Source organism: Silurus aristotelis (genome assembly GCF_946808225.1).
Source record: "Silurus aristotelis genome assembly, chromosome: 6".
NCBI lineage: Eukaryota > Metazoa > Chordata > Actinopteri > Siluriformes > Siluridae > Silurus > Silurus aristotelis.
Window position 1 is genome coordinate 27,146,213 of NC_139579.1, and position 22,741 is coordinate 27,168,953.

At 37.4% G+C, this 22,741-nt stretch overlaps 1 protein-coding gene across 4 annotated transcripts in view; it reads right to left on the reverse strand.

Annotated features, from left to right (window-relative positions):
- The window catches only part of alk (ALK receptor tyrosine kinase), a 479,320-nt gene that overhangs the window by 52,152 nt on the left and 404,427 nt on the right, over positions 1–22,741 (reverse strand). For all 4 annotated transcript variants that reach the window (XM_083544512.1, XM_083544514.1, XM_083544515.1 and 1 more), the window contains 3 exons: positions 4,499–4,624; positions 865–999; positions 540–640 (listed from right to left, as the gene is read on the reverse strand). In XM_083544512.1, coding sequence (XP_083400638.1) covers positions 540–640; positions 865–999; positions 4,499–4,624 — 362 coding nt within the window. The remainder of the gene's footprint in view (positions 1–539; positions 641–864; positions 1,000–4,498; positions 4,625–22,741) is intronic.

Genomic DNA, 22,741 nt, shown 5'->3' on the forward strand with positions numbered 1-22,741 from the left:
CTGAATCAAATGTCTCCATTATTCCTTCTAAGCTTTAAGAATATTTTTTATTGAATTAATTCAGAAATAAAATGATCTAACCCTGGTGATCTATAGAATATGCAAAACACTTCACTATACCTTAAAATAAATTAAAATGATGGCGTGGAGGAATTACCATAAAACAGAATTAAAAGCAGATCATCGCACCACATTACAAGGTGATTCAATTAATCAACTAGTCTCGATTTTAGCCCTGACATTTTATCAAGAAAGAAGTTGGCATTTTAATCATACAACCCCTCTTGTCTTTGCTGATCAAACCCTCCCCTAAGTATCTGAAACTCTTATCAGTATGCAGTGCCTTGCTAATGGCTGCATCTTTTGTTGCCTGTGTACTCAAATGAGAGCGGAATACATTTGCTGGAAATTTGAAAGAGGGCCTGATGAAAAATGCTCTTAACATAATTTCCTCTGAGATCCAAATAAAGCTGGCCACACAGCTCTCTCGCTCTCTCGCTCGGCTCCGCGGGTGGAATGCAGAATTTCTGCTCTCTTACCATGCACGGGGCGTTGCGCAGAGGGTAGAGGAACAGCGGACTCCGCACAACTACTGACCCCCGTTGACCTTTGGATTGATTTTCCAGAGCCAAAACAGAACCTGTCAAGAAAGGAAAAAAGCCAGATGTGATGAAATATCTGACGAAATGAAAGCCAGGATATGAACAGAAAAAAACATCAGTTATTTGAAGCACTTCTAGAGATGAAGGTAGCCAGAGTTACTAAATTATAGTACCAATTATGGTGGGATTATATTCATAGGATTCAGTACAATTCAACAACATAGACATAAATCATAAAGTGTGTAACCTGCAGAAAACCTACCTGAGGAAGGACAGCTGTTTGTAAGTCTTTTGGGCAGAGAAAGATGGACTGCTTTGTACAAACTTTTACTTGACACCATCTGCCACCCGCAGTCATCCTCTTCAAAAGAGCAGTAGCTTCCGTTAAGGAACTGACCTGCAGAGAGAGGGACGTGAAGACACCCAGAGAGACAAGTGAAAAGGACAAAATGAGAAAAGAGCCTAGGAAACAGAGTAACTCAAAAGAAAAAAAGTAAAGCTTGATCCTGAGGCGATCTGTGCGATTCTGACAAGAGTGTTTTGGACACTTGTATTTTTGAAGTCGTGAGGAACTCAGAGACAACAAAGACGGAATGCAAATGAAGATTGTTTAATGGAGTTGAAGAGAGGGGAAGAAAGCCTTATTAGTTACCATCCTGTCCACTAGGAAATCCTTGTGGATTTATGTAATACTGTTAGGATTGATATGTGTTTCATTATAAAAGGAGAAAAAGAACGAACGAAAGCAATGGGGGGGATTGGGAAAAAGGATTTCTAGTGTCTCTGCAATAGACTCCATGGCTATTAAAAAAAAAAAACAACTGCATGCACACACCTGAGGTTTCAATTACTACAGCTTTAATTGATTTTGAAGGAATATGTCATGCTTGCATAGTGGTAGTTAGACTGGAGTGATCTGGCTGGCTAATTTAAAAGAAGTTATTTCAAATTTTTATAAGATTATGAGTTAAATGGGATGAAAAAAGAAAGAAGTAAATAAAAGTCAGAATTAGGTTGGACTTTAATATAAGCTGATTAACGAGCCGAATGGCTTCGAAATCCAGAATTTTGCCCTCAAATGTAGCCGAAAGAAGTTTGATTACTTCTGGTGCACATCAGCGATCGGCGAGGCAGGATTCAAGAGCATCCAATCAACCACTGAGGTGAGACGAGGCAGAACGGAGGTGACTACTATTAACCGGGTGAGTGTAAACATATCGACCTGCTCAGTGTCATCCTTCAGCAAAGTGCTCACCAGAAGCAGAAAAAAAAGAAGAAAGAGAAGTTGAACTTATTCAGGAAGCTAAAATACAACTTGGGTGGATGTGATTCATTTTCCTCTGAATGTTAGGCTTATATTGTTTTTTCAGAATTTTTTTTAGTTGCAGGATTTAATCTTTATTAGTTTGAGCGTTTCTTTGGGTTTTTTTTTTTTTATTTGTAGCTGCCTGGGAAAACTCATTGGATGTCACCGTGGCTGGATTCTGCTCTGCTGTAATGTACTTCACTTGAAATAATGTGTAAATGTTTTGCTTTGGCTGTCAGATCATATCATGGAAGTAGGCAGTTTTAAAAAAAGCAGTAAAAACAGATAGTGTGCAAAAAAAAAAATGTCTGGGTAAGTAAATGTCAAGATTTGATCCATGATGTCAGAAATGCAAGTCATTTGCACTGTCATATCATCATCCTCATCATCATCATCATCATCATCAATACTAGGAAGAGCAAACTGCAAGGTAATTAAAAAAATGTTTGAATGACACTTGTTTGTGATTGGGATTCTTTCAAATACAGAGGAAAAAAATAAAGAGCTGAATTTAGCACCTTATTAAGGTTTTTTCCAGGCTGCTACATTTACAAAAAAACTGATTGTGATAATAGTGTGATACTTAACACACTAAATATCTCATTGGTAAAACACGTGGATATAGGTGATTACATGGTATCAGACTTTCTGTAGGTTGGGATCAGATTCGTGCAACGCTTCTGCAGCTTTATGTGAATTTCTAACTCTAATGATTCTCATGACAAAGGAAGCAGCATCGTTTTGGAGCACAACAGAATGGCCTTATAAATATCAAACACTGACGATGCTGACATTTTATTTTATGTAAAGCGAAAACATTACGCAGATTTTCCTTAAGGGGGTCGGCTCTGGAGACGGGAGAATGAATAAACGAATCAGTCAATTAACAAACAAACAAAGAAATAAATGAAAAAGTTAAATAATAAAATAAACAATTTTGCTTGGATACAAAAATTAACTAACGAACTAAATAAATAAATGTATCCTTAGAAACATAAAAGAATAAAATAAAAGAATAAAAAAAGAATGTTTTTTTATTATTACATTATTTAAGATTTAAAAAAAAGGTCGCTTCTAAAATATCCAAAACAGAAAAAAAATAAAAGTGAGCAGAAGCTGCTGTAGAGTTATGTAGATGTCAGTGAAATAATATTTTTAAATTTTTATTGAATTAATACAATAATTTTAATGTGTTGCTTTACACTAAGCCAAAGCAATATAAAGGGTGAAGTATGTTATGGGGTTTGGGCCTCCTAAATCTGTATTAATATAGCATTTCCTTGTGCATAAAGCCAGCGTTGTGAAGATATGAGCTACAAGGGTTGGACTGGAAGATCTTAAAACCCACACTACTATCTGTTTTTCCTCCTTTACTTAGGCCCTTGTGGTGAAGATGTTAAGGTTTTTGTTGGGAGTGACGAGGATGGACAGGATTGGAAATGAGTTTATTAGAGGGACAGCACATGTTGGACGTTTTGGAGACAAGGTGAGGGAGGCGAGATTGAGATGGTTTGGACATGTGCAGAGGAGGGACATGAGTTATATTGGTAGGAGAATGCTGAGGATGGAGCCACCAGGAAGGAGGAAAAGAGGAAGGCCAAGGAGGAGGTTCATGGATGTGGTGAGGGAAGACATGCAGGTAGTTGGTGTGAAAGAGGCAGATGTAGAGGACAGGGGGGTATGGAGATGGATGATCCGTTGTGGCGACCCCTAATGGGAGCAGCCAAAAGAAGAAGAAGAAGACTTAGGCCCTTGTGGCTGAATGATATAGCCACACTCCAAAATCTAGTGGAAACTCTTTACAGAAGAGTAAAAGTTTAATATCCAGAGAAAGAGAGAACTTTTACTTGTCACTAGGAGGTAAAGAACCCAACATTATTCAATTACATTTTCCGTCCATATTTTCACCTACGAAGGTGACTTCACATCTAAAGCTCATTTAATGCTCCTCGAGATCAAAAGGTTTCCTTCAAATGAGTTGTAAAGAAACAATGCATTTATACTGCATAAATAGGTGTTAAAAGTGCAAAAGATGTACCCACTGGAATAACCGAACAGTGCCAAACCTCATTTTTCATGCATAATTTGCTGAAAATTGGAAAAAAGACACATACCAAGAATCCATTATGGACAAGTAGTCAGATGTAATATGCTAATTCTTGGCCAGAAAAAGAAAAGAAATAAGAAGGAGTGAGAGAGCGAATGTGTGTGTGTGTGTGTGTGTGTGTGTGTGTGTGTGTGTGTGTGTGTGTGTGTGTGTGTGTGTGTGTGTGTAAATGAGACAGAAAGAGAGAGAGAGAGAGAGAGAGAGAGAGAGAGAGAGAGAGAGAGAGAGAGAGAGAGAGAGAGAGAGCGAGACAGAACAGAGAGGGCAGCTATTGTCAGAGGTGAGAAAGGTAATGGATTTCACCCTCTTAAAGTACATGTGACAAGCAGTGCTTCATACTGAACAGCTGCATCTATAGCACCCAGATCTTTTTGTCTATAAGGATGACCCATGTAGTGTTCATTAGAGATCTGCTGCTCTCTGCCCTCCACTCTCTGTGAGACTTTATGCCAGCATTTCCCTGTGGGTCGCTGTAATACTCACGGCATGGCTCTCCTTCATCATCCCCTTGAGCACAATCAGGAGTGAAGTCACACAGGCGCTCCAGACTGATCTCCTGACCTCGCTTGCAGTGGTAGCGGCCCGCAAAGGTCACGTTTCGAGAGGTCTCTGAATGGTGAGAGAGACAGAAGCACACACACACACACACACACACACACACACACACACAGACACACACAGCACAAAACACAGGGTTTTACAAAACGGCCTTGATCATCAGGATGAATCTGAATTCATTGGATTGACATCATTAAAACGAATGAATGAAAGAATAAATAAACAAATAAACAAACAAACAAATATTTGTAAAAAAATGGCTATTTTAGTATAGCAGTAAAAGAGAAAAAAACTATTTTGCAAAGACATTAAGTTATTTGAGTTAAATTTGAATATTAAATTACTATTAGGGCAAATTCCAGTCAAAACAAACAAAAAAAAAAAAAAAACAACTATGTCAAATAGAATACAGTAAAATAAAACTGTTACTATAAAAGTAGACATTATAGAGTTGGATCACATAAATACATATTAGAATACAAATAATACGTAAAAAGTGGGAACATTTGTCAAAAATCGCAATATTACAAGAACCCCAATGTTCCGCAACTCCAATATTCTGCAGTTTAAAATAGCAAAAAGACACTATATTGCTTTTAGCTGCTCGTAAAGCAGTTGATGAGGAAACAAATGTAAGAAACGACTGTGTAAATGCTTTCTCTGACCCTCCAATAGAAACATAAATCAGATACCATTGGTTAAAGCCTCAATAGAGACGACCATTATCTTAAGCTGAAACACCATTGAAATGGAACATAAAAGCACTTAAAGGCAAAGTCACTGGTTCTTTATAGCCACAGATGACAGCAAAGGATACTTGCCAAAGTGTTTGCAACTAAGTAATGGCAAAGTGAGGGAAAAAAAAGAGAGAGAGAAAGAGAATAAAGGTAAAACCTTTTTTGTCTAGTACACCATATACTATAGAACATGTGAAGGTGAGCGATTCGAAAAGGAACATTCCACATTAAAAACGCAGCAGAACCAGCCAGAGAACTTTTTATTTACCTTTTGAATTTTCTTTTGCATACGGTACGTTAGCCACGCGATATCAGACACAATAGGAAAACTGTCCACAGTGAACCAGATAGGTAAAGCGAGGTGCCTGTATTTATGTGCTTTGGCACCTGATAGCATCAACGAGCACAATGAGACAGAGCCGGTGCTTTGCATATCTATGCAAATGCAAGTCAGCCGTGTCTGTAGCTGTAAATATGAACCACGCTCATAGCCTGGTTCATCTACCACTAAATGAGATAAAGTGTAGCCGAAAACAAAAAACAAAAAAAGAAAAACGTGCTCGCCGATCTTTTTTACTTTCCTGAATCCTTAAAAAAATGGCGCCACTGTTTATCGTGACACTTTTCAGCAGAGCACAGTGTCCTTGACCCCAGCGATAACAGATTTCATTAGAAGAAAACATAAAAGCTGAATGCTGGGCTGCATTCTCTCACTTCCTCACACACACACACACACATCTCTTTAATCATTAGATCTCTTACTCATCTCTCTAAAACACACTCTCGCTCTCGCACACCGTATTTCTCTGATCAACTTATATGCAAATAAGTAAATATAACTGCATACCCAATAAACTGCTCAATTGCTTCCTTTATTTCCATTTCAATGTTGGAATGTTGCCAATGAAATATTTCCCATTCGCAAATCCTAAATAGTGTCCATGCTGCTCTTTCTTACTCTTTTGCACAACCATTTTTAACCTGATTGGTGCTACATTATGATGATATTAATTTTTCTGGGTGGAAAAAAACATCTCCTAATGGCTTATATATGATTTGAATTAAGGTGTTAATTAATTCAGTGGTCCTGTTAAAGCAGATCTGATCGTAGTTCCAGCTGTAAGACGAGTCATGGGTTTATACGAAGGTGTTATTTCTAATACATTGGTATTTCTAAAATGATGAGTATTTTGCATTGATGTAAAGAGTCACCAGTTTTAAAGATTTGTAACAGCTAGAGGTAAAAATGTAGCATTAGGCCTTTTCACACATGGTTGTCTTCAGGATGGAAACCCTTACTAACATGCCAACCAGTGAGGAAATGCCTGTTTATTCAGTGCTATAACTTAAGTGATATCCAGAACTTTTGTTTCCTGGGAAATTTACATTGTTATACAAAAATTGTGAATAAATACATTTTTGTACTGATTTTATTTGATTTATTTTTGTATTTTTTTTGTATAAAAAAAAAGGTTTTTTTCGTATTTATTTTTGTATACTTTTTTTTTTAAAGGTCTAACTACTAGTCTAACTTACAGTTTAGATGTAATTGATAATGATCACTATTATTTTTATTACTATACTGCTGATATTTCTATAAGATGAAATATAAATTTACATCTACATAATCATGCAGCTTCAGTATATATATATATATATTTTTTTTTTTAATATATATATTTTTTACCATTTTTATTTAAAATCTAAATAAATATTAATCAGATATTAAAAATAATAACAAACTCCACCGAATCATAATTTAATTGAATCACTAGACTTTGCCTTCCCAGACAATTTTAGCATTGAATTTCCTCAACTGCAATTACTGTCAACTGAACCAGAACATAATTCTTAAAGGAGCCACGTACCATATTTAACAATTAAAACAACCAGAAAAAATGAGTAATACAATTAAATATACCTAAAGAAACATGACATTTCAACAGAATTTAAATATATAAAAATAATAATTTCCAGAGTGTAAAATAGTTAAATAAATAGAGAGCTCTTAATAACAAAGTTAGAGATTTTGAGCAAAATTAATATAACACCTGTTACATTTAGCTAGTGTATTAAAAACGTAAAAAATATTAATTTAAGGCACATTTATAACAATCATGCGATCAATCTGAATTAAATATTTGAATAGATTGACAGCCTTTATGCATATATATATATATATATATATATATATATATATATATATATATATATATATATATATATAAAACATATATATACAGTACAGACCAAAAGTTTGGACACACCTTCTCATTCAAAGAGTTTTCTTTATTTTCATGACTATGAAAATTGTAGATTCACACTGAAGGCATCGAAACTATGAATTAACACATGTGGAATTATATATGGAATTATATACATAACAAAAAAGTGTGAAACAACTGAAAAATGTCATATTCTAGGTTCTTCAAAGTAGCCACCTTTTGCTTTGATTACTGCTTTGCACACTCTTGGCATTCTCTTGATGAGCTTCAAGAGGTAGTCACCTGAAATGGTCTTTCAACAGTCTTGAAGGAGTTCCCCGAGAGATGCTTGGCACTTGTTGGCCCTTTTGCCTTCACTCTGCGGTCCAGCTCACCCCTAAACCATCTCGATTGGGTTCAGGTCCGGTGACTGTGGAGGCCAGGTCATCTGGCGCAGCACCCCATCACTCTCCTTCTTGGTCAAATAGCCCTTGATGCCTTCAGTGTGACTCTACAATTTTCATAGTCATGAAAATAAAGAAAACTCTTTGAATGAGAAGGTGTGTCCAAACTTTTGGTCTGTACTGTATATATGTATATACTTCAATACATACTTCATATGTATGAAATTTCAACAAGTGACATCCCTTAGAAGCCATAATACATAGACACATTTTCAAAGCCCTCGCTCTATGATGTTTTCTCTGAATCATTATTGTGCCGTTGTCAAAATTATAGCGTATAAACAGCAAGGCTACAGGCATCTGCAAAGAAGAAAGGATTGAAGATAAATGCCTGTGGATCACACTCCCCTCTCCCTCCAGACAACTGATCCAATACGAATAGGAATTCAATTAACTGTACCAAGTCATGGTTGGTTGGCCAGCAAACAGCCATAGCATCATCACTCTCTGTCAGACTGTTCCACTGTGGCTCTGACAAAGGAGGAAAAAAATTATAAAATGCGTTTACTGTGAAAAAATATTGTATCTTTCAAAAGAATACATGATTTTATCCTGAGAGACTATTAGTTTAGTTAAGTATTAGTTTTGGTTTTCGTTGGGAGTGACAAGGATGGACAGGATTAGAAATGAGTTTATTAGAGGGACAGCGCATGTAGGACGTTTTGGAGACAAGGTGAGGGAGGAGATTGAGATGGTTTGGACATGTGCAGAGGAGGGACATGGGGGTATATCAGTAGGAGAATGCTGAGGATGGAGCCACCAGGAAGGAGGAAAAGAGGAAGCCCAAGGAGGAGGTTTATGGATGTGGTGAGGGAAGACATGGTTTGAAAGAGGTAGATGTAGAGGACAGGGGGGTGTGGAGACGGATGATCCGCTGTGACAGTTACACAACTGTGTGAAACTGATGGAAGACAATATTGGGGATATAGTAAAGGCACTTGAGGTGGATGTTTTCATTAAATTCATTTAATTAGAAATCTGAACATTTCCACAGACAAAAAAAAAAGATATTAAAGAATAGAATGGCTAGGTTTGCCTAATTGCAACTTTCTCTCTGGCAGTTCTGACTATATTTCTCGTGATTAAGCTTTATTGTCTTTGTTTCAGAATTATGAGAAATCAAGTCAGAATTGTGAGAAATAACATCAGAATTGCAAGAAATAAAGTCAGAATTGTGAGAATTAAAGTCAGAATAAGAAAAGTAAAGTTGGAATTGCGAGGAATCAGCATTAAAATAAAGGCAAGAAGGTTTTGAAATGTGGCGGAAACAGGCTTCCATAAAAGGACAGCAAAAACAACCCAAAAATTAATACTAAAAAAATCACCACCCGTTTTACAGCGGTGAAGATTATGCAAAGCAGTCATTTTCTAACTTAAACAAAATATTTACACATGCTGTATATTATCATTAGATTTATACTCTTCTATCAGTCACTCAGTCAGTCATCATCCAAAATAACTGCACAGTAACGCTTTTAGCCCACCAGAGGGCAACATCACCTGAATATTTAATGCTGTACTCGAGCTCATTCACACCTGCACCTCATTTACAAAGCATTATCTAAGGACTCATGCTTGCTTACTGACTTTGCGGAGTCTTGACAAATGCATTCTGTAAGTTCTGGGTTGTGTTTTGATTACTGTTTTCCTGTCTGTCTTTGTTTACTTTTCTATTTGAATATCCTCCCTTGTTCCTGTTTACTGCGCAGTGATTGATTATGAACCCGTTTCTCTTTAACACCCTTGTGGATCAAGCAGAGATTAGTCATTTGCAATCAGCAGTTTCAACGCAGAATCAATACCATGAAATACACTCCGGCAGTGTCGGATAATGGCATCCGAGCTAATGTGACTGGTTTCTACTGTACTTCGAAACAGACTCAACCTCTTAATCGTTGCAAGTCAATATGTCACTGAAAGCACCAAATATGGCCTACAATGCTCACAATCAACATGTCAAATATTTCAAATGCATAGTGACATGAACCATTAAGTAGCCAACATTTTCTTTATGAGCAAGCTTTTTGGTCACTTCTGGATGTCAGATAAGGTTCTTCACAAGTTGCTCACTTTGGCTTTTTAGATGATAAAGGAGGACTGGGTAACGGGATAGGCCAGCTGTCAATGCGGTCTTTCCACAGAAAGCAAAATGTAAAGGTACATTCAGAAAAAGGTATTTCAAGAACAGACCCTCTCACATTCCATTCAAGAGTGCATTGACTTGTGCAACCCTAATGGCTGGGGTTGGTTCCATGAACGGGAATCAAACCTGGGCCACAGCGGTGAGAGCGCCGCATCCTAACCACTAGACCACCAGGAAAACTAAATCTAGTCATGCAAAATATGCTGTAAAAATCCGAAAACCGTGCTTCTTGCTTTGTGGAAGAAATCATGTAAGTAGGAGAGATTCAAAAAACAAACAAAAAAAAAAAAAACAAGAAAATAAAACGTAAATGGCATTATGTATATTGTGGAGGGACAAAAGGGTCAATATATATATAGTGGAACCCGGTTATGTCGATGTCCTAGGGGGTCGCCAAAAAGCATCAAGGTAACCGTACATCGTACATGATGTGCGTTAATAAATGAGAACGTGCATGCACGTGTTTTTAGAGGTTTTTTTACACAACAGCGTTGCTGCGATTTGTTTGATGAAGGCATGCTATAAAAATACATACAGTACATGTTTGTTAACTGTCTGGAATCCACCTGCCACGCCCCCTTCAGCCCCCTTCAGCGTGTCAGGTGTTTTCTCTTGGCCGCTTTTTCTGAAGCTCCCGGCTTCAATCGCACACATATGGTGCTCGTTTATCATCAACACCAGCTTCTATTTAAACTTCCACACTCTCACTGTCGGTTATTGTTGGTATATGTTGGTTCACGGCGGTCGTTGTTATCGCTCATGTGTATCCCGGTACGTGTCTTCCCACCAGCACTCTCTCAACGGCTGCTCTTTTCTTTCCAAAGCCGCGCCGCGCCCCTACTAACACTACAAACACTAACACTAACTAACAGCAGAGATTCACCAGTATACAATACAACACCTGGAGCAGCTGTAAGACTTGATTTTTCCGCCACTTTCGCGAGTTCTTCTGCGGCTGCACCGAGATAACCGACGTTAAATGGCAAATTTCCCCCCTTGTGCTCGAGATATCAGGGTTCAGTGACATAAAAAAAGTCGAGAATTTGGCGGTTATGGGTTTTATTGGGGTTTGCTTATCCCTAAGGATGCTGGAACTTAGTGACTTAGTTCCAGCATCCTTAGGGATAAGCAAACCCCAATAAAACCCATAATTCCCCACTCACCCAACATTGACGTACAAGTTCGGGATGGTTGTCCACTGGGTTAATAATATAATATAATAATTAATTAAATAAAAAAGCAGTTCACCTTGTTTAAGCAAAACCCCCTTTAAACTTCTAGGGACCAAAGAGAAACATGCTGCCTGAAGCAAAACATAACATAAATCTTGTTTAGCACTTTTATGCTTTGTAGCACACACACTGTAGAAAATCCAGCTATCAGAATCCGAATCTGAATCCGGTTTATTGGACAAGAATGTTGACACACACAAAGAATTTGGTTCCAGATGTTGGTGACTCTCAATTCTATACATTCAGCTTGGACTATACAAGACAAATCAGACTATATGAGACGATACAAATATTAAATAGGACACCATATTCAGAGTATATGGCGGAGCAGTAGTGTACATAAAGTGTGAGACCTTGGTCTGGAATTTTTATCTACATACAAAAATCTAGCAGATGTTTTTCAGCAAAAGAAAAGTTTTAATACTCATAAACTCAAGGAAATTGCAGATATCACAAGTCCTTAGAGCAACACTATTACAGCAGAATGAATGACGTCACAGTCATGCCACTGCTAGTGGTGTAAAGTATTAGAGTGAATGTATTTCTTTACTTTAGATAAGTACTTTATTTGGCTACTGTCTAGTTTTAAAGATATAAACAACTTTTACTCTCTATACAGTCAACCCCCGATAATATGCGTCTCGGAAAATTCGCAGGTTCTTATTTGAAACCTAACTAACTGCAAGTTGCGGATTATTTTAAAATTCGCGGGAATCCGCAGCGGGACCGAATGTTTGGAATAACATATTAAACGATGTATTTGGTCAAATACTGTACACTATTACGTTACTAAAGTGCCATAATGTCTAGATGAATTTACTATCGTACCATAGGGGCTGCGGATTTTGGAGCGAGTCTTAGAACGTAACCCCCGGCAGTTCCGGGGGACCACTGTATTTTAATTGACAATGACTCTTCCCAATTACATTTTGCCCGTCAGCTTTATCTGCCTTGTTTATTCTGCAGAAGAGATGATAGCCATTGTATTTGTCTATTGAATACTAAAAGTACTTCTACTTTGTGACAAGTCAACGATTTTATTTATTAAATTAAGATTTTTTTTTCCAAAAGACTGCTTTATAATTTTTTTCAGACCGACATGTTTGATCATTGTTTTATTCTGGCATGTTGTAGAGGCAGTTGTTGAATAAAACCTCACAAATCAACTGTTTTCCACCAACATGTCTTGGTGTTAAAGATTAGCACATCTTTGAGCCTACGATAAAAATACGAGTCAATTACTCAAGTACTTTTAAAATCAGATACTCAGATAAGATTTTTACTCGTCCTACTGGAATGAAAGAAGGACAACAACTTCAAAACTGAACCTACAAAATACAAACTAAATATACAAATAAAGTCAAAAAGCTTTGAATGTAATTCCAAATATACAGCATATAGCTAATGCAGTACACGGTGAAATAAAACAACGTTCCTCCAGAACCCTGGGGCTACATAAATATAACAGAACACACAGCTAAGGACTAAAGGACTAAAGTGAGTGTCCTCACCACATAAAGTGCAACCGATTGCAAACAGTGCAAGACAAAAGACAGACAACACAAGACACACAATAGCGCCACCAGTAAACCTACTGTATAACGTGTTATACAGCAGTGGTCCCCAACCCCCGGGCCTGGACCGGCACCGAGGGTCAATTGGTACCAGGCCACACAGAAAGAATACATAACTTACATTATTTTAGTTTTATTTATTATGCTAGGTGGGAACGTAACACTGATTCTGAACGATGTTTATTTTGGAAAATGACCGGATTCTCTCCGCCACATCTGTCTATGACTTACTCTTGATGCATGTCAAGATGCCTCGGTCACATGTCTTACCTCCATCCACTACCTTCTTAAAGGGGCTGCTCCGACCGCTAACACATAATACATTACCGCTAAATTCAAACCCCCTAGCTAGCACAATGAACCAAAAAACAACACAGTGGTTTCACGTTTATTAATATACTTAGAAAATAATTTTTTTTACCAAATATCAAACTTGTTGTATTTATCCGCCACACCTTAAAGGCCAGTCTATGGCGCAAAAAAGTTTGGGGACCGCTGTTTTACAGTAGAATGTGCAAGAAGAAATCTGTAAACAAGAGTGTACTTGTAAACATAAACACAAAAACATTGTACAAAACAGAAACAGAAGCATTCGAGAGGTGTGCAAAAACAGCATGTAAACAATTATAATATAATATGGGTGGTGCTGTAGAATTAAAATGAGTATTGAGTGTGTGATTGAGTTCAGGTTTAAAGCAGTTCAGTAAGAAATAATTGAGTGAGTGAGTGTGTGTGTGTGTGAGAGAGTTTCAGTTCAGTACTGTGTGTTAAGGAGGCTGATGGCTTAAGGGAAAAAAATCTGTTGTTGATGCTTCGGTACCTCTTTCCTGATGGTGGGAGAGTGAAGAGTATGTGTGTGAGGGGTGAGTGGGGTCATCCATAATGCTGTTGGCTTTTTGCTTTATATTTAAGAAAAGGGGCAAATAGAAAGTTAAATTCATAATGATGTCCAGTCAATATAAACATAGGATACAACATGGCCGCAGGAAGCTGCAGCACCCCCTATTGGCGAGAGAGAGATTTTTTTAAAATGTAGGCCTATAAAAAATATTTTGCACAATTTATAAATTCCTTATGAATATTTTAGGAAATGATTTTGACACACGTAGGCTATTAAGTGTATTTTGGATTTTAATTTAATTATTTTGATTATTTTAATTATATTGATTTTTCAAGTTCATTTGTAAAGCTCGTTTCACACGCGCGGGTGATTTTAGTTTGGCTTTCTCTGGCAGCGCGCAAACATAGCCTAAATGCCTTGCCCTTGTGGAAGATAAAATTAGCTCTTCGTACCTTTTACAACAACATGAAGATATCAGAAATAGAGATCGGTGGTCTTTTTCCTGCTCGTGTTCCACATCCCTCTCAAAGCGCAGAGCGGTAGGCTATAACGCGTCTTTGTGTGGAAATATACAACTGTTGGTTTTTTTTTTTTTTCTTTTTTTTTTCAATGGATTCAACTTTATTATATTATGTAAGTTACCAGTATTTACTGATATTTATTTCAATGCTTTACAGGCTTTAGTGTGTTGTTTCTTTGGGGTTTTTTTTATTTTTTATTATTATTTTAAAACAACCCCCCAACCACCGCAACACCGCCGGTATTTGGTCCACTACCACCGTGGTGGTAAAAAAAAAAAAAAGTGCCATCGTCACAGCCCTATGTTATTTTTTTAAATGTATTCTAAATAGGCCCATAGGCTCATAGGTTTTTTTGTAAAAAATAAATAAATAAAAAAATTCACAGCACCCCCTGTTCAAAATTACTTCCAGCGGCCCTGGGATACAAGTTGTATCCTACATGTAACTATGTTTTTGAAAGAAAAAAAAAAATTCCTGAATCCATAGTTCTAGCATTAGCCGCTAGCCACTTCCTGGTTAACCGCTAACGCTAGAGCTATTGATTCTTTAGCATTTTAATGCATGTGCAAAACAAATCTTTTTGCTGGTATGGAATAAGTAGCCACAGGGACACTACGCCAACTCTAGTTTCTTTTTTTTTTTTTTTTATACCCAGGGCATTGTTGAGTATTTTAAGTTTGATAATAATAATGAAAAATGCGCTCAAAGTGCGAGGCTAAACAAACTTACTTTACGTTCCAGAGGAAAGTCGGATTTTAACTATGTTCCGCACATAAAAAAAGATTGCATTCGGTACACGTGCGAACTTCGGTACGAAGACGTGTACCGTTACACAGCTAGTAAATAATGTAGTAAGTGAAGCAAACAAACAAATGAATAACGCTGAGACTTCAAAGACATCTGAGAGCCATTAAAATACTACTGCAAGGTTGAATTAAATAGTTTGCTTGATGATTTTGCAATAGACTATGAATGTCTTATGCACAGCAGTACACTTTCTATACATTATCTGCTTCAGATTCATCTTCATTTCATCATTCTCTCCTCTGAGCCATTGTAGACTGCTTCGATATTCAATATCATCATGCAAAACCTGGAGTGACAGAGACAGATAAAGGTTGCCTTTTGCAAATGGTTTTGCTCTTTACAAAGCAGAATGATGGCTCTGCGAATGATTCACGGGGGTAGCTTGAGGGGACAACAAGTGAAAGTGAGCAGGGGAGAAAGATGAAGAGGGGAAGAATCAGAGACAAAATAATCAGGGATGCTTTTCCATTCCCTGCTAATTAAGCTGCTTTGCTTTTTTTGTGTTTTTTTTTTTTTTTTTTACAGTGGAGTGCAATTAGCCTTTGAATCATCCTTTGGAAATTTTTCACATTATGTTGGCATGCGAGTAAATGGTACGATAAATAAATAAATAAACAAAGTTGTGCAAATTAGGGCCTCGAAATGGATGCCTAATAAACATTGGCCAAAGGGCATGAGTGTCTGCAGACATTGTAAATGCACATGCTGCAACAGCTGTTAAAAGGACGGGTTCAATTTAATGGTTTTGCCTGTTTATTGGCATGTTTTGTGTGTGAGTGTGTATGAGTGTATTTCTCCAGGCTGTTTTCTTCAGATCACAGAACACACAACACCCAAGCCAAGTTGTTTCCCCTTATAAGATCAGCCCCTTCCTATTGATTTATTTAAAACACTCTGGGACAATAGGTTTAACAATTATGAGGGTGACATTTTTAATTCAGGCGAATAAAAAATGATATCACAGACATTTTGTGCGCTATTAAATTCATCATGATTTGTGTTTTTTTTCTAGGCTATGGTTTCAAGAACCATTTGGCTGCATCATGAGTGTTATGCTGCAAGAAATTGAGTTTTCAGTCCTACTGCAAAGCTGTCAAAAGAAGAATAAAAACAGGTTCTCAAGGCTTTAATCATGTATAAGGCTAGGTTTATATTATCTCGATGATTTTAGTAAATAGGCACGAGAGCTGTGTGGGGAAATTTGGATTATTTCACTGCCAAACATGCTGCTTGTAAAGGAAAAAGGCAATAACGGTGGCGTTTCACAATGGCTAAAGACCCCCGAGGCATATACAAGCCTGAATGTAATACTGGGCCCTGATACTAATACAATTATTTATCTAAGCAAACGCTTTTATTTATTATTGGACTGAGTTTTTATTAGTGAGTTTGTGTTCGCTGTAGTCTATGTCTAGTCAAAGGGCTTCAGAACACACGTCCTAATAATCCTAAATGTCCCTAAAGGCTTTGCTTGAATAAATAAATATCATTACTGCTCTTAGCATAGTCCCTTCTGATTTAATATTTGTATTCATTTTTAATTATTGCAATTCCGCATCCTGCTTGTTAATTAGGCAATGTTTGCATGAGCAAGACTGCGGGTACTGTGCAGTATATATCTTAATGGCTGTATTTTAGCTAATCACAGCTGAGTCAATATTCAGTAAAACTGTGAGTGGTGTGGAATTGCTTTAATGCAACAGAAACAACAAGAAATTAATATCAAGTGACAGTCCAGACACATTATGGCCAAATGAATTGTTCATCTTTGCTTTGCTAACAGAAAGTCGTTACTTGTTTTGCTCGACCTTAGTGCAGCTTTTGACACCATTGATCATACTATCCTGCTTGCTAGACTACAGAATGTTGTTGGAATAAAGGGAACAGCTCTCTCCTTGCTGAGGTCTTATTTGACTGATCGCTTTTAGATTGTTGATGTAAACGGTGAGTTCTCCACACTCTCAGAGGTAAAGTTTGGTGTTCCGCAAGGATCTGTCTTAGGCCCACTGCTTTTCTCTTTATATCTGCTGCTTCTTGTTGAAATTACATATAAACATTGTATTCGTTTCCATTGCTATGCTGATGATACACAGCTGTATATCTCTGCAAAGCCAGATGAGAGAGATCAGCTACAAAATGTTAATTGTGTAAAGGACATTAGACAGTGGATACTTGATAAGTTCCTTCTGCTTAATTTGGATAGGACAGAAGTATTTGTATTAGGACCACATGCAGCTAGAAGTAAACTTTCCAATTACATAGCATCTCTGGATGGTGTTTTGTGTCAGTGTTTACAGCAATCAAAGACCTCGGTGTGATTATTGAACCTAGTCTTTTCCTTCTGAGGCTCACATGAATAATATTACCAGGATCGCCTTCTTTCACTTTGGGAATATTGCTAAAATTAGAAATATGATGTCGTTACAGGATGCAGAAAAGTTCATGTTCATGCTTTTGTTACATCTAGATTAGACTACTGTAATGCTTTACTGTCTGGGTGTTCGAGTAAGGGCATAAATAAGCTTCAGTTGGTTCAGAATGCAGCAGCAAGAGTCCTTACAAGATCTTGCAAATATGACCACATCACCCCTGTTTAAATCAGTCTACACTGGCTCCCAAGTAAATCTTGCATCAACTATAAAATACTACTACTGACATATAAAGCACTTAACAGTCTCGCACCGCAGTATCTGAGTGAACTTCAGTATCAATATGATCCCCCACACGTACTTAGATGAAAAGGTGCAGGCTATTTGTTGTTACCCCAAATAATGAATACTTTAGCAGGGGCAGATCTTTCTTATAAAGCCCCACAGTTATGGAACAGCCTTCCAACCAGTGTTCGGGACTCAGACACAGTCTCAGTGTTCAAGTCGAGGCCGAAAACCTATTTATTTACTCAAGTCTTTTATCAGAAGATAATAGTTTTTCGGTAAAGGAGCACATCTGAAGGAATCATGGATATAGAGTGCTTGGTGAACTGGTATATTTGTATGCTGTCGTCCCCTCACTCTCACTCAGGTTTGTTGAAGTTGGTGTGATGGGTCGTCTCTTATCCCAGAGATCCCTCATGTCTGTGTTACCTTCCGGTTCTCCCTTTTAGTAATGCTGCTAGAGAGAGTCTTGCCTGAATCCACAACTGCACAGTGTCCTTAACTTTCATACAACAATAAAGACACACAATAATCCATATCCTTCTTTCCATTCTTCTCTCTCTCTCTCTCTCTCTCTCTCTCTCGGTCGAGATAAACATGCTCCTGAGGTTCTAGTGACCACTCTTCCTGATTCCTGACTGTCTCTCCTTCTCAGATCTGCCCACTTTGTCCTAGCCAGCCTCTGGATAGTGTTCTCTTCGTTTGGTCTCTGTTACTTTGTGGATTGTAGTTAATGTCAACAGTCTGCTACTGACTCAAGACTACAGTTTGCATCTGATGACCATCACTGCACACCTCAACATTGTTTAGCTGTAATAAATGGACATTCTGTGCAACCCAAATAAGGATGGTTTCCCTTTTGAGCCTGGTTCCTCTCAAGATTTCTTACTTATGCCATCTCGGGAAGTTTTTCCTTGCCACAGTCGCCACCGGCTCGCTCATTAGGGACAAATTTACACTTATAAAGAACATCCTATTCATTTTTATCACTACATTATTTGTGCAAAGCTGTTTTTAGACAATGTTAATTGTTAAATGCACTATACAAATTAAAATTAATTAAACTGAACTAAATGTATAGAGTCCAACTTTAGAAATGATCAGCTAGCTGGCTAAGTAGCTTATTTTGATTTGTACATTGCAACCAAAAGACTAGAAATTAGCATCCTTTCTTTTGTCTTATCTTCATCGAATGGGCTTTCATGCTTTTAGTTAAAAGTGATATTCATGAAAAAAAAAGTTATTGTTTGCCGTGTCTGTTGCTGATGTCTCTAACTCGACTGTAGTTTTAGCTTAGCAAATTCTCGCTACAATTGTGATTTTTCTGTGGCATGAAACAAACAGTGATATTTTCCACTTTGGTTATACTTAATATAAAGTAGACAGAGTGTTTGGGAATGAATTTTCAGTGGTAAAGCTATAAGACTAGGCACTATCACAGAGAAATATTTGGTCATGTTTAATAAAGCTTCCTAGTAGTGAGGGTACACTCATTTTGAATGAGTCTTTAATGTGACTCAGAAGAACAAGTAGTCTCAATGGGGTATTAATTCATTTTCCACTGCATGAGCAAAGGGTTACAAAATCTCTTGTTGTCATTTACAGGAAAAAGAATTGAGTAGATCATCTCTCAACTCTTCTAGTCTTAATCATTCCTTCTTTTATCAAATGAATCTCATATACTCTATGCAGTGCATTACACATAAAACAGAATTAAGTTGTTCGTCTCATCTCATCTCCAGTCCTCTGGTCCAAATCTTGATATTTTTGTTACTATATTTATGGGAGTTACTCTACAAAATAACTAATGATACACACCAGAAGATGTATGAGGTGAGCTACTCATTAAGTTTATCATAAATTGTCCTTAGCTGCATTGTCATATTTTCATTATTGGAACTAAAGTCAAAGTTTGTGTATGTAGACATGTTGGGGGATCTGCGTATTGAAACAATGTAACCTTTTTTATTATTTCTGAAAAAAAGAACAAAATGAATGTAATGATTATAAAAAAAAAAAAAAAAAAAAAAAAAAAAAAAAAAAAAAAAAAAAAAAAAAAAAAGATTTGTTCATTTGATGAATTAACCAAGTCACAAAAATGATCCGATCTTCCCATCACTACGTCCTGGATATTTAAAATAAGTGTGATAGTATGGAACCCATTCAGGGTGGCTCCACATTTCCCAGGTACACTAGGTGTGAGATAGGGGAACACAACTGCATGTCACATCTGAAATAATCACTTCTACATATACAATGACCAGGCATAAGTTTATGGCCACCATTCAGGCATAACATTATGACCACTTGCCTAATATTGTCTTGGTCCCCATTTTGCTGCCAAAACAGTCCTGACCTGTTGAGCATTAACAGCATTGGCTTCTTCAGCTGTTTGCTAAAGTAGCTTGTCTACATTTACATTTACATTTGCGGAATTTAGCAGATGCCCTTGTCCAAAGCTACGTACAAAAGTATCGCTTAAAGATAGCCAGGGACTCCACTGTATGGACATCTAGGGGAAGTTCATTCCACCACCTCGGTGCCAGAACAGAGAAGAGCCTTGAAGTATACATACCTCTCATTCTGAGAGAAAGTGGTGCCAGTCAAGCAGTGCTGGAGGATCTCAGAAAGCGTGGTGCAGTGTAAGGTGTGATGAGGTCTCTTAGGTAAGATGGTGCTGGATCGGACCACACGGGCCCCCACTTTTTAATAGATACTGACCACTGCAGACTGGGAACATCCTACAAGAGATGCAGTTTTGGAGATGCTCTGACTCAGTCATCTAGCTGTCACAATTTAGCCTTTGTCAAACTCGCTCAAAACTTTATACTTTACCATTTTTTCTGCTTCTAACACATTAACAAAATGCTCACTTGCTGCCCACCCACTAACAGGTGCCATGATGAAGAGATAATCAGTGTTATTCACTTCCCTGCTCATAATGTTATAATGTCATAATGTTATGCCTAGTGTATTTGCATTATGTTTTAGAAACATTTCTCTTTGCATTTAAGCAGCTGTTAATAAATTCACTGGAGGCCCAGTCTCTATAAAACAGAATAAAAAAATAAAAAAAATCACAATGATGTGGAGATCTCCATTACTCAGTCAATCAAAACATGGGATTCTCCTGTCAATCATCTCGTCGTATTGTGAATCCATTTTTGGTCGCTTCAAGCAAGTGCAATTCCATATACAAGTTTTGCTCAAGACCCACTAACTGCCGTCCCTACTGGACTTTCTCTGCACCCCTGTTTTCTGCTCGTCCATCCTCGGCACAGCTCATTTCCCCCCATCTCCTGCGGCAAGATGATGGATGGCTAGGGGAAAGCTCGCCATGCTCGCGTACCCTAAGTGCGGGTGGGAAGCAGTGGTGTAACACTGTATTAGACTCGGGAAGCTGCATGATTTAGTGAGCAGGGAAATAGATGAGGAAGCACGAGGTTAGGAGTGCAATTCTCAGATGGAGGAAGTTGCCACCACAGATAAACGTATGTACACTGCTGTATGGCTAACTGATGGAGAGGATTAGGCATGCGCCTTGGCAGTTAGCAGGATTTACACAATGCAGGCAAAAGCATTGGGACACCTGACTGTTCAGGCCGTATGTGGCTATTAACACAACGATGGAGGCACAAGATTGTATAGGATGTCATTGGAGGTGGTAGCATTTAATTATAAGAGCAGAAATCTCCATAAGTACACTTCAAAATAGTGGAACATGTTCCCAGAAGAGTAGAGATTATTATGGCAGCAAATCGGGACTAACTGTGGAATGGGATGTTCACAATGGTCAGGTGTCCACAAACTTCTGTCTATATAAACCTAGTATTGTTTATATCGACTGTGAATCGTTACAAAATGGTAGAGGAAAGTAATTAAGACATTGGATCTCTGCTCAGAAGGACAAATCCCATCATGACCAAGTTGCAGATCCTAGGCTCTTCAGCAAGGCATTAACCTTCAACTGTTGTATAAATAAGATACTTGTAAGTTGCTCTTGATAAATTATTGTTGAGTATGTAATATGTTACTACCTTCAGCAATTTACAATATTTTATGATACTAATGTATTCACAAAACAAACTGATTTTGCAATACACCAATATGTTTTGAAATATATACTAGTGGCCCTGAGGAAAATCAGCTCCAACAAGCTCCAGGCATACACCCAAAAACATGTGCTGACAGAAGGAGTGAACGAGGTGCGAATGGTGGATGGCGCTCTCAGCTACTATTACCATGCCCTTGACACCCATATATCTCAAGTGCACTTGACATTCATACATTTACAAGGGTGCTAGACTGTGATTGACAGTCTAGCACTATGAGGAATCCCAATGCATGAGATGCTTCTTTCTTTTACTTTATTATTTTGAATAGGATAAAAGTTTGTGGGAGAAAAAAAAAGGCCAATGATCTAATCTGGAAATTGCTAAGGATCTAATCTGGAAATTGCTAGAAAGTGCTGATAGGGTGTTACAGGGGAATGATAATTTTGGCTGCACTAACACATTCTTATTGTGCAAGATATAATTATTTTTATCTGACAAGTTGCAGAAAAAAACCAAAAATGAATTTCATGGTACCAAATAAAAACACACACAAAAACCACTCATTAATTATTTTCACCTAAACTTAGAATAACTTTCTCAGTTACAAAATGTGCCTACACAATGAAACGCTTATATCTTATATAAAAACTTTTAGGCTGGGTACTTTTTAATTACTTTAAACTATGAATAAAATTATTAATATTGCTATAAATGTGTACAGACATGGCGTGAAAGTTGCAATTTTGCCAACCATGAAGATGCAGTTATTCATTTATTGTTGATTTCATGTATGTATGTATGTTGATTTACTGTATCTGTGGTAATGTTTCCTGTCATGAATATTTATATACATACATTTATATTTATCTATTTTGTGAGATATCAATCTGAATCAGTTTCACCTGAGTTGGTGCAAAAGAAAGTGACCACATGTGC